We start from the raw sequence: 13,092 nt of genomic DNA, 5'->3' as shown, positions 1-13,092 counted from the left end.
CCTTTGTATTGAGAGAGGCTTCAAATCCCACTTGTATCTTGGGCTTTGTCTTCACTACAGAAAGAAATGTTTTTTTTCCTAGTGCAGATATGGCCAATGTTGGGGATAATTCAGTCTACCTGCTAGTATGATTGACCATCATATACCCTTTACTTTTATGCTGGGGTTCAAGCACCTGGTGACTCAACAGAGGAAGCTCTGCTCTTGGCCCGTTTCAGGGCATAGCACTGACTGTTTGGTTTCCTCTCTGTTAAAATAGGTGCTTCAGTCTAGGGCACATTCTTGAGTGCAAGACGCGTGGTTTCTTACGCACCTGATGAAAGTCAAGCAATAATTAAGGGTCTTTTCGAAGGCTACTTCACTTTGAAATACTCCTTTCTAAAGCTTAGCGGAGGAATGCTAGTTTTTTATATGAATCCTCCTCCAAGGGTCTTGGACTTAATTATGCTGTGGTTGCTCTTACTTAGTAGTTCAGCTATGGATGTTGAAATTAGTTTTCCAAACCGTGTCCATTTGTAACACTGCCAGTTTATATGTAGGTAGTTGAAGTTGCTTCTTGTTGCTGTTTTTATTACTTACCTCTTTGTTTTTTTCATAACATTGGGCACCCAATAACCTTTTCCCGATCAGATGGCTAGTCATGTAATCCTATTAGTATACTTGTATTCCTCTGATTTTAGGATTAGTATCCATACAGACTCGATGTATCCATCCTCGCCACTCAGAATTGTCTCATATTCTATGGAATTTCTTAGTATAGTACTATTCCCTCCTCTAACCTAATCGGTACTTCATGTGTAGTTTATATCCAGGTATTGCAGTATCTTTATTTTTTTTATGCCTACTGTTATTCTGAATGCTCTTGTTATCCATATAAATATCCAAGCCTTTTCTGAATGGTGCTAAGCTCTTGGCTTCATTGTTATCTTGTTGCAAAACTTCACCAGTTTTTTCCCCAGTTATGGAGGGAGTGGAGTTCAGATGTTTAGATGGGGACTCCTCTGCCAAGCTGAGGAGACTCCTCTCGGAGCAGTGTAATCTCTGTTTCCTATCCAGATGCTGCTACTGAGCTCTGTTCCTTCTGGTGTTTGTCTGATGATAGATCAAAATTCTTTTCCTGTGAGTTGGATTTAAATAAATGTAAAGGATTGCACTATGCTGATGCCTTTTATTTGAAGTCTGTTTTTAACTCTTATTAGAGAGACAAAGTGGGTTAGGTGTTTGTTGGTGTTTGTTTATCTTTATTGGGCCAACTTCTGTTGGAGAAAGACAAGCTTTCAAACTTACACAGAGCTTTTCTTCAGTGAAAGAACAGTCTGGTCTTTCTTCAGGTCTGGTCTTATGGCCAACTTAATTTTCTGCAATACTTAAACTATAGTAGTTTGTATCTTAATTCTTCCAAGAATAAATATTGAGACAGATTAAAAAAAATCTGTAATAATTAATCTTGTGGTCACTGATCTTATTTGCGGAGAATTGTATTCTTGAAAGGACATATTCTTTTGTACTGTTCTTTCACTGTTATAAAGTTGTACATTTATTACTGACTTAGAAAAGTTATCTTCCTAAGTTGAACCCTAATTCTGCCTTCATTCAAAATGGCATCATAGTAATCTGAAGAATGATGGTAATGTTAAGCTTGTAATCAGTGTGTTAATTCTCACCCACGCCTTTTGTTACAGACAGTGCAGTTTCTTATACAAGTCTGGAGAAACATTACTGGAGAACATTTTTAAAAGTACAATCCTTGTTCTGCCAGTGTGGTAACTTTTTCCTTCTGGAATCGGTGTTTTTTGAGTATTTAAACTGGTTTTATTAGTAATTTGTAAAACAATGCAATGATTTTTTTAAATTTGAAAATCAAAGGATATAATTAATCTTAATACAATTGACATAGTAAACATACAGCGTAAATATCTGAATGTCTGTTCACTTGAGTAATGCATTGTAAAGCTTAAATAGGCCTCTGCCAATTTGAAATCTAATCATCTTCAAAAAAGTTAAAAAGGTTTTGCATTCATAAAGCTTACAGTTGAGTTCCCTTGACAATATTTTGGATTTACAATGACATTTTCCTATCATTTAAAACAAATCCTTCCTCTGTGCTATGTGAAATATGCTTCCAAGCAGCAGAAACTGTGACTCTGATAAACACATAGTGCTGTCAAGTAAACAAACTGTTTTCCCTCTGATCTGCTTAGCTTTGCAGGTCGCCTTGAATGCATTATTCTGCTGCCCCTCTTCAGTGGCTCCCAGTTAAATGTAGAACCCAGTTCAAGGTGTCTGCCCTGATATTCAGAGCCCCCTATGAATTTGGCCCTGGATACCTTAGAAATAGTGTGATTAGTTTATAGGAAATTCTCACGCTCCATGACCATGAGTTCCCACAACTGACACCTCCTCATCTATTGTTGGGAGTGGACTACATCCACCCTGATCGAATTGGTCACCCTGTCAGCACTGGTTCTCCACTTGTGAGGTAACTCCCTTCTCTTCTTGTGTCAGTATATTTGTCTGCATCTGTAACTTTCACTCCATGCATCTGAAGAAGTGGGGTTTTTACCCACGAAAGCTTATGCTCAAATAAATCTGTTAGTCTTTAAGGTGCCACCGGACTCCTTGTTGTTTTCACAACAGCTATGTTACACTAGAACACTGAAATTATTAACCAACAGAGGGAGACTCATGAGGACAGGAGACTGAACTTTTGAAGGACCTGGACCTGACTGGAATTTGCTCCCATGCGGTGGACCTGACTCTGGAACTTGATCCTGTGAGATAATTACTATAGACCTCACAACAAAACTAAATTCACAACTAATTTCTTTGGCTTAGCTTTCTCTCATTGTCAGCGTGCATGCTTGTGATGAAACAACCTGTAAACTAATCAGAGTACAGTAATAGACATGTTCTTTTTATTGTATATTCTAATGCTTTTTTTACTTTTGATATTTATGTTGCTGATTTTAAATAGTGTGAATTTCCAGCAGTTAATCTTACCTTAGTCTTGAGATAAGGAGCAAAAGTGGGTTTCGTCAAGTAAAATGCACTAGGGACTTTGAAAACACCTTCAGTTGACTTCAAAACTTTGGACAATTTTGTTGGATGATTTTATTCACAAAAGAACAATTAAAGCTACAACTAATTTTTTTTTTTAATTTTCTTCTTTTTAGGTTGTTGTTTCCCGTGTCTTGCACCTTTTTCCTGAAGGGAGGAAATGATCTTAGGAGAACTTGTTTCAGATTGATCACTGATACGGAGTCTTCAAGGTCCAGAAACTTGCACTGGGGGAAAAAATTAATCTCTTTGAAGGTTTTTTGAAGTTTGTCTTATTAAAAGGGGAAAAAAATGACGACTTCGTCTATTAGACGGCAAATGAAAAACATTGTGAACAATTATTCAGAGGCTGAAATAAAAGTTCGGGAAGCAACTTCCAATGACCCCTGGGGTCCTTCTAGTTCCTTAATGACTGAAATAGCAGATCTGACTTACAATGTGGTAGCCTTTTCTGAAATTATGAGCATGATCTGGAAACGGCTGAATGACCATGGCAAAAACTGGCGGCATGTGTATAAGGCCCTTACTCTGTTAGATTACCTGATTAAAACTGGCTCTGAGAGGGTGGCACAGCAGTGTAAAGAGAACATTTTTGCTATTCAAACACTGAAGGACTTCCAGTATATCGATCGAGATGGTAAGGACCAGGGCATCAATGTACGGGAGAAGTCCAAGCAGCTGGTCTCTCTTCTGAAGGATGATGAGCGACTCAAGACAGAGAGGGCCCAAGCCCTGAAGACCAAAGAGCGTATGGCTCAGGTGGCCACTGGAGTTGGTAGTAACCAGATCACATTTGGCCGAGGTTCCAGTCAGCCTAATCTATCCACTAGCTATTCAGAGCAAGAATATGGCAAATCTGGAGGCTCTCCTGCATCTTACCATGGCTGTAAGTACAAATAATCAATAGCATGTAAAAATGAGGTTGGTTTTGTTCTGTAAATCTACATCTTTTTCAGAGCTTTCAGATTCTGATTTGCAGTTATATGAGAGAGGAAGTGGAGCTTTCTAGAATATTAGTGTACAGATCACAAGGGGTTTTTGCAGTGACTGAAACGCTATAGGTCTTCTGGGAAGTACTAATAATGCCTTTACAAATTACTAAGCTTAATTGCTAGTTGGGGAGAGGGTGAATATGTTGATTTAAATTGATTTATAAAACAATTTTACTTCCCTTGTTCCAAAGGTGGTGAAATCCCGCCATTTCCATGAATGGATTCCAATGTTTAATATGACATGTCTGACTGGGGCAGAGCAGCAAAGGGGATTCTTTCAGTTAATATTCTGCATATGTTTCCAATTTTGAGAGGTGTGTGTGATGAAAAGTTTATTTTGTTTTATACTTCATCCTTTTAGGTTTCTTTTCAGAATTCTACTTTAATAAAATCAGCACAGGGAATTCCCTTGTATCCATCAGTTTGACCAGACTTCCTTTTATTTTGTTGCTATTTCATTTTAGTATGAGCATGACACTTAGTTTACGTCATTGCTCAACAGTTCTTTTAAACAAATACCGTTGTAACAGTTCAATACTTCAGTGCTTAATTCTCCACAATACACATTTATAGTATCAACTGTTGGTATACAAACATCAGTACAAAATACTGTTTCATTCTAAAAATTAACGAGAATACAGTGCCAAAGAAATGGGTTCTTTGTATGCTGCTTGGGCCCACTTGTGTTATGAAGTCTGGTTTGGCACTTCTTAACATAAGTAATGATCTGCTGAAGGCTGCTTTGGCTGAAATCTCAGTGGTTGTGGTATAATGCTAAAGGAGAACTTTTTTTTTTTTAAATGAACACTTACAGTATCTGAAGTGCTGTAACAGAGTCAATGGTGAATTGAATAAGTGTCAGTTATAACAATAATCTTTCATTTGTTGGGCCCTTCATCCTAAATTATTACTACCTCTCAAGTTATAAATACAGGAATTGCCTTCACAGCCAATGACGTGCCACCCGCTTGTTGTGCGGAAGGCAGCAGCAATTTAGCAGCACATAGGGTGACCAGATGTCCCGATATTTTATAGGGACAGTCCCGATATTTGGGGCTTTTTCTTATATAGGCTCCTATTCCCCCCCCCATCCCCGTCCTGATTTTTCCCACTTGCTGTCTGGTCACCCTAGCAGCACATAGCAATATTGCGCAGCAGTTTAGGATAGGCAATGAAAAATACTTTTATCTATTTAAAGTTACAGAGAAAAGCACATTAAGTGTCCTTATCCTAACTGGAATTTTATCAGGCACCAATCCTAATACTACTTTCTTGTGAAAAATACCATGGGATCTTAAATGATCACAAGTACTCCGAGCCCCTGTTTTCCCTCTTATTAGAAAAACCATGGAACATCCAACCACTGAGTACGTCTTTTTATCATGCTGGGGCAATGTTTCAGTATTGACTCTGAAAGAAGAGCATCTTCATTGTGTCACAAGGATATTAGGTTTTCTTTTGAGCTCTCCCTTCAGAGTACTAACCTAATCGAAACATACTTGGCTAGGAGATTAGGACGAAATATCATGGCTCTTAACTTGAATTGATTTATTGAATCGATCCTCACCATGGTATGTTAATAATGTCTTGGTTCTATTCTTCAACGAAGTAGGTATATTTAAACATTTTTATTTGCCATACTAAACCAGATAGCAGAGGTTCAAACTTTCTTTTGCTATATTCATGCTGCAGGAGAAGGTATCCTGCTGAATTCTTATTCCTTTTATGTTTTAGGAATTTTATTGTGTGCTAGATAGCAGAACCATGTTCAGGTCATTCTTTCAAAACAAAATATTAGTGTCATGTGTATCATTATTTGCTTTTACTTGTGCACCCGAGTGTCTTCTCCACATCTTTATTTGCAGAACCACTTGTGCAGCAAAGATTTTTTTGAGCTCCTCAGACACCCTCAAGTAAGGAAGCTTTAGAAACTCCGGAGCTTCTGGCTTATAGCGTCCCCAACACGTTAATGCTAATGACCAAACATTTTGCTGGGTATTAAAAATATTCTTTGAAACAATCCAAACAACAAATTAATTACATTTTATTGAGCTTAATAGACCAAAGCAACATCTACAGGTGAAAAGAGAACCAGAAACTATTTCAAAGCAGCAGTGTCCATTACCAGGGGGAGTGGGAGATTGTGTGGTGGGGCACAGAGTATTACATTGTGAGCAAAAGAAACCAAAAACAAAACCCCAGAAATTTAAAGTCTTCCCTATTAGTGTAGAATTAATTTAGGCTTTAAATAAATAAATAAATAAATAAATACAAGATAATGGAAAATCCTGGTTTCCATCCATAGACCATTCAAAGGAAGATGAGTTATGTCTATCTGTATTATCCTTTCTTCTCATATGGTCTGAGCATGTAGCTCTATTAAACTACGTTGAAAGAGTAAACGTTTCACTTTGCAAGCCATTGGGAAATATCCTTGTAAGTCAGGGGTGGGCAAACTACGGCCCAGGGGCTGAATCCGGCCCATCAGACGTTTTAATCTGGCCCTCAAGCTCCTGCCAGGGAGTGGGGTCCGGGACTTGCCCCGCTCCACGTGTGCCATGGCTCTGCGCAGCTCCTGGAAGCAGCAGCATGTCCCACCTACGCGTGGGGCAGCTAGGGGGCTCCGCATGCTGCCACCGCCCCAAGTGCCGTCCCCGCAGCTCTCATTGGCTAGCAACCATGTGCCTGTAGACGGGACAGTTGCACAGAGCCACCTAGCCGTGCCTCTGCATAGGAGCCGGACTGGGGACATGCCGCTGCTTCTGGGAGCTGCTTGAGGTAAGCTCCGCCTGGAGCCTGCACCCCTGACTCCCTCCAGTGCCGCAACCCCCTACCCCAGCCCTGATCCCCCTCCTGCTCTCTGAACCCCTTGGTCTGAGCCTGGAGCACCCTCCTGCACCCCAATCCCTCATCCCCAGAGGGGCCCCTCACCCCAACCCTGTGTCCCAGTCTGAAGCCCTTTCCCACGCACTGAACTCCTCATTTCTGGACCCACAACAGAGCCTGCACCCCAAGCTGGAGACCTCACCCCCTTCCGCACCCTAACCCCCAATTTCATGAGCATTCATGGCCCGCCATACAATTTCCATACCCAGATGTGGCCCTCAGGCCAAAAAGTTTGTCCAACTCTGCCCTACAGTTTAATGCAAGTTCACCTCAACATAGCCAATTAATCTATGGGTGGATTTTTATATGGTTCCAAACTTCTACTTAAGGCCACCGTAGCTATTTAGGTGCAGGTAGACAGATAACCACAACACTTCTTCATATATTTATTACTAGTATTTTTTGTTTTATTGCTATTCAAAATATTTTGTACTTTTGAAGTTTGGGTGTTTGCTCTTATATCTAGCTGTATTAGTAGAAATATACATTTGGGATTAGTTCCTTGAATAATTGGCTTGGAGAATTTGTAGATAATATTTTGCTTCATTCTTGCTAGACAGCTTATAGGAATTCTGGATAATACCTCTGAATTTTTAATCAAATGCTTTTTGTGTACATTCCTTTTACTTAAGATGACGTTTATTGTGATGTGGCTTGCACACGTATAATTCTGGTTTCGTGAGAGATGAGTTTCATGAAAGTAAACCTAAAAGGGCTCACTTGACAGTTTTATGTAGGAGTAGTCATGAAAATAGGGGTAGTGGGGTCCAGTGGACAGTGCACCAGACTTGATGTTGGAAACTGGGGTTCTATTCTCAGTTCTGTCATTGACTTAATATGTGACACTGGGTTGGTCACTTAACCTTTGTGCCTCAGTTTCTCCATATGTAAAACTGGGATGATGGTGCTTAGCCATAGATGTAAAGCATTTGGTGATCTACAAATGATGATCAGTAAGAGCTTAGTACTGTGATGTGAAATGTATGTTGTTAAATAAATAAAATTGCTTGACTGGCAGGAGATTGACAGGGAGACTGACAAGCGGTGGAGAGGTATTCAAGTGTTTGTATTTGTAATTGGAAATTTATAATTGGAAGATTATTTTCAACACAATGTTCTTGCAAATAGTCTTATTTTGCAGTAACTGTTAAAGCTTCTCTACTTACCATCTGCAGCATTTCCATTTCTTGGAAAATTGCTGACACCTGTTTAAACCCTTAACTATGTAATTGTAGCTCAAATTCTGAGTTTTAAAATAACACCAGACTTGAACTCTAATTCCCAGCCACTGTGGAGATACTGACATTTACATGATTTTACTTCACACTAAAATAATTCTGAATCTACCATTCTCAGTTCTTTATCTGATATTGCTAATATATGTTCCTATTAACATACAGTTAACAGCATGTGAACTTGATCACTTCTTCCAAAAAAGCTTTATTCCTTATTTGAGGATGTTTAAATTTTGTGATGTCGCCTTTGCTATTAGGTGGGTGTCTGCCCAATATAAGACAATTTCATGCACTCTTTAATCAGTGCTTAGAAATTATACCACAGTGATAGACACCTTGGGAGTACTTATGAGCCAGATTGATGGGATTTTGAAATCATTGGCAGGATTCTTATTGTTTTTGGAAGTTAAATCAGACACTAAAATAGACAATCTAGAATTTTTTTTATACTCATGAAATCTCATAGTAATGCCTAGGATTCCCAGAGATTAAGATTTTTTCCTCCCTAGTTTGCTGGCTCCACAGCAGTGCTTGGGGAAGGCTTTGTCTAAACTAAGAAAGTGCACTGTGTTGGGAGAGAACATGTTAAACCCGACTTGGCGATGTTATCTTGTGCAGACAAGAAGTGTTTCAAAATGTTCGCTGGTCAGGGTTAATCTGAAGAGCCCCCCAGTTTCCAATGCGGGTAGAATGCATCGGGGAAGGTCACTTTTTACATTTGTGGCTATAGCATGTATAGCAAATCCCCAGTGGATACAAACCCCATGCCTCTATTTCCCCATCTTTAAATGGAGATAATACCACGTTTTGTAAAGGTCTTGTAGATAGTCTGATGAAAAGTGCTCCAAGGTCTGGTCTAGATTAAAAAGTTAGGTTGACCCAGCTATGTCACTCGAGCGAGAAATATCCCCACCCCTGTATGACCTAGTTCAGCTGATGTAACTCCTGGTGTAGACAGTGCTACGTCAGAACAGTAGAACCTTGGAGTTATGAACACCTCAGGAATGGGGGTTCTTCGTAACTCTGAAATGTTCATAACTCTGAACAAAACATTTTGGGTTGTTCTTTCAAAAGTTTACAACTGAACATTGACTTAATACATCTTTGAAACTTTACTATGCAGAAGAAGAAATGAAACAAGCCCAGAAACAGTTTCCTTACCTTATCAAATCTTTTTTTAAACTTAATCTTTTTAGTAGTTTATATTTAACAGAATACTGTATTTACTTTTTTCTTTTTTTGTCTCTGCTGCTGCCTGATTGTGTACTTCTGGTTCCAAATGAAGTGTATGGTTGACCAGTCAGTTCATAACTCTGGTGTTCGTAACTCTCAGGTTCTACTGTAGAAGAATTTTTCCATCAACCTAGCTGGATGAGGTGGATTACCTGTGCTGTCAGGAGAACCCCTCCCATCAGTGTGTAGATAGTGTCTACATGGAAGCACTACAGTGGCGCAGCTGCATCTGTGTTGCTATAGTGTTTCAAGTGTAGACAAGCCCTAAGTCACAAAGTATTTTCTCTCATTGGACCAATATTATGATTTGAAAATGGGAAAACTCTGATGCTTGATGCCTGTATGTATCATTACCTTTCTGAGCCAGCCAAATTACTTTTCTCTTGATTCTCAATTTTTAACTTATTTCTTACACAGACTTGTAGGGTGGTATTTTAGAGAGTTGTGTAAGTGGTATATTATATTCAATGTTGAGCTGAGAATTTGTGTGTTAAATACTATTTCAAAGGAAATGAATGGTGAGAATTTGAGTTGTCTCCATAATATGAAATGATACTTCACTTTTCTGAGAATGTTTTATAAAGGTTTTATTTCCGGACTCCCTGCAAGTATATTCAGCTGATCCGTAACAATCCACTATTTCAAATAATATCCTTTCCCCAAAGCTTTACTTTAGATATCTTTAGGGGCCGTTGTATAATTATGTTGTAAAGCTGGAGTAATCCTAGGGGATGTATTATTGTAGCAATATCCATGTGTTGATATTTGCAATGGCAGTTAGAATGAATATTTTTGCTGTTTTATTTCCTAGTAAAGTCATCTGCGAATTAAGCCCAGTAGTGTAGTGTAAAACTAAAAAAAGGCAATCATGTTGACAATCCTGCCTTGATACCAAAGGTGATTTGCTGCCTTCTAGTTTTAAATCTATGATTGATAATTTTCAAATTTTGGGCAGTTGCTTAAAAATTGGTAAACTTTAAAATCTTATATATATGCTGAAGTGAGTTATGTGAAATCTTATATCAAAATTTTACTTCATTTCAAGTTAAATTAATACTCTTGATTTAGTGCTGGATTGAAAGCATTAGAAACCAAAGCTGCATCTAGATGCACAGTTACCTGTAGCACCCCACCCACCAATGTGCCTCATTCCTGACCCAGTGGGCCACCTCTAGGGGTGAGAAGGAAAGTTTTTAGTCCAGGAAATTGAAGTGATTGGAAGCTGTGTGTGAAAATCAGTTCAGTTTTTTATGGTAACCATGGATTTGGGTGCCCAATTTAGGTATATCGTAAAATTTCTGTGAGAAATTTCTGTGAGAAATGATCAGTTCAGTACGTAGCTTTCTTGCTGATAAGTGTTCCTAATACAAAACACAATTATGGGTGTCAATGGTAATGGTGTTTGACATGGAAACCTATTCTCTAAGAATTTGACTGAAACCACCAACCGTTCCAATGTAGCAATGTTTTTAATGTTCACCTTAAACAGGAGCCTAAATTAGACATCAGACTGCAGGAATCCTGCATTATTCTGGGATTGTACTGGTGTCAACCAGTCCTCAGCAGAATAAGAGTGCAACAATGTTGGTCTGTTTCAGTGTTGCACTCCAGCTGGGGCATGTGTGCAAGATTCTCAGCTGCTGCTGAAGGACTCAAGAAGTTGCACAGGTGTTTAGGGAGTTAGACCTTTCTTTTGTCTCAAACTAGCCCCCTTTCCCTTCCCTCCCACTCCCAGCAGCACCTGAGAATCACATTGTCTTCATCATCACAGCTTCCCAGGATTCTCCTTGTCAATCTGCTGTGGCTACTCAGGAAGCACACTAGGCTACAGCAGGAGGTATGAAGGCATGATCAGGTGTGTGTGGAGCGTTTTAAGAGACCTGAGAAAATTCATAGAAGTGGAGGGAAGAAATGGAGAAGAGAAGTCAATTGCTTGATTTTTGTGGAGAATGTTATATCTGTATTATATTTAGTTGGGCTGGTAGCCAAAAGGAACTCTGAAACAAAGCTTCTCTTTCTTTCCTTTCCCATCTTGCCCCATGAATGAAATAAACTTTATCTTGCTTTTAAAGGACACTGCTGTATTAGGCCCAAGACGAGGTGTACCCTGCTTCATTTTGATTGTATCCAGATATGCTTCCTGTATTTTCCCCTTGCCTATCTGCTGCCTCTTTCTGAGTATGTACTAGGCAGTGTGTGACAATGGACAAAAATCCTGCTCTCTGAAGCACTTGCAGGGCAGGATTCTTACATGTTTTAACACCCTGGCACAGCCTATGTGAACAGAGCAGACTAGATGGACAACATGATGTGCACATGGTGCCCTGGTTTCAAACAATCCTCTCGCCTTGAGGCAGTAAATGGGTTTCCTAAATGAGAATTTAGAACTCAAAACAAAGATGAATATTGTTACTGTAATCAAACTTTTCAATAACAATACATGCTTTAAACCCCTCTCTCAAGATATGGCTAAGGGAGGATTAAAGAACTGATATAAAAATCACTACTTAATTGAAACAAGTTGTAGGGATCTGTTCAATATTAGGTGATTTTCAAAATACAGTTTACCAGTTTCTCAGAATGGATCGGATAACAACTATTCATTTTTTTGCAAAGCAGAGAAGTGACGCTTTAAATCTGTATATTCATGTACCGTGTATCCAGGTAGGTGTATTTTTACCAAAAAAGATAGGATGTTATGTATTTCATGAGCTACAGTAACTGAAAAAAATCTGACGGGTGTGTACTGGTCTCAGGTTTGAGCTCTTCGGTGAATGAATGAATCTTTTTTTAGTGATCAAAAACGAAATTGAATCTGAATGAGAGAAGTTTCAAGGTTAATCCATAAAGTCAGTTATTCTCCCATCAATCACTAACTGGAATGAGACATTCCAAAGTTGATTATGAAGACACTGTGCAGTAAATCTGACTTCTTCTTTATTACTTTATTACATGCCATAATTCCCCTCCTGGCATCGAAATACTCTTTTATATCAATAGACTCATGGAATATAAATTAACTCGTAGAATGTACTATTTGTATGCTACATTTTACAGTTGGAGAGATTAGATATTGGTTCTTTGGAAGTATCACTTCCTCATTATTCTGTTTACCTTATTACTGTCTGATTAGACTAGCATACAGTATCTGTGTATGGTTATAGATGGATTGGTGTCCGTTAGCAGGATGGTGCACAGGTGGTGGTATACAATTTTTAGTCTTGCATTAGTTCACTTCTCCTTTCTTTACATGATAGTTTCTATGATCTACACATAATAGCAATGCCTATCACAGAAGATACCATTGACTTTACAATCAAGCTGGACCATTAAGTGAGTGCCTGGGGCAGTGGGGTGGAGACTCTTTTGCCCATAGCATATAAAATGGCTTGGTATAGATACGCTTTCCAAAAATTGTAGTCTAAGTATCTGGGTGAAAATGCTAGACCTATTTTTATTCTATGGCTGATTTTCTACTAGTGTCAGCAGTGTTATTGTTTACATCAATGTCAGTCTGTTTACTCTGATATATTAATGGAAACCTTTGGAGTTCTCCAGCTGGCTTTTAGGTATAACCAAAATATAATAAATGATGAGTAAATACGTATGAAAGACGTCATAGCTGGTAATAAAGACAGATGGTAGAACAGAATCCCGCTTTAGTGATTAACTGAAGTTGGAAATTATTT

At 38.8% G+C, this 13,092-nt stretch overlaps 1 protein-coding gene across 3 annotated transcripts in view; it reads left to right on the top strand.

Annotated features, from left to right (window-relative positions):
- Positions 1 to 13,092, top strand: part of EPN2 (epsin 2) — a 70,636-nt gene that overhangs the window by 30,428 nt on the left and 27,116 nt on the right. For 2 of the 3 annotated variants that reach the window (XM_048866701.2, XM_048866699.2), the window contains exon 2: positions 3,174 to 3,943. In XM_048866701.2, coding sequence (XP_048722658.1) covers positions 3,349 to 3,943 — 595 coding nt within the window. In that variant the 5' untranslated portion in view covers positions 3,174 to 3,348. Of the gene's footprint in view, positions 1 to 2,663; positions 2,774 to 3,173; positions 3,944 to 13,092 lie in introns of those variants that run through there. The other variant, XM_048866700.2, reaches the window with a different exon arrangement.

The sequence above is a fragment of the Caretta caretta genome, chromosome 10, assembly GCF_965140235.1.
Source record: "Caretta caretta isolate rCarCar2 chromosome 10, rCarCar1.hap1, whole genome shotgun sequence".
In the NCBI taxonomy this organism is placed as follows: domain Eukaryota; kingdom Metazoa; phylum Chordata; order Testudines; family Cheloniidae; genus Caretta; species Caretta caretta.
Note: the sequence above shows the minus strand (reverse complement) of the source record. Positions and strands in the feature narration are given on the sequence as shown.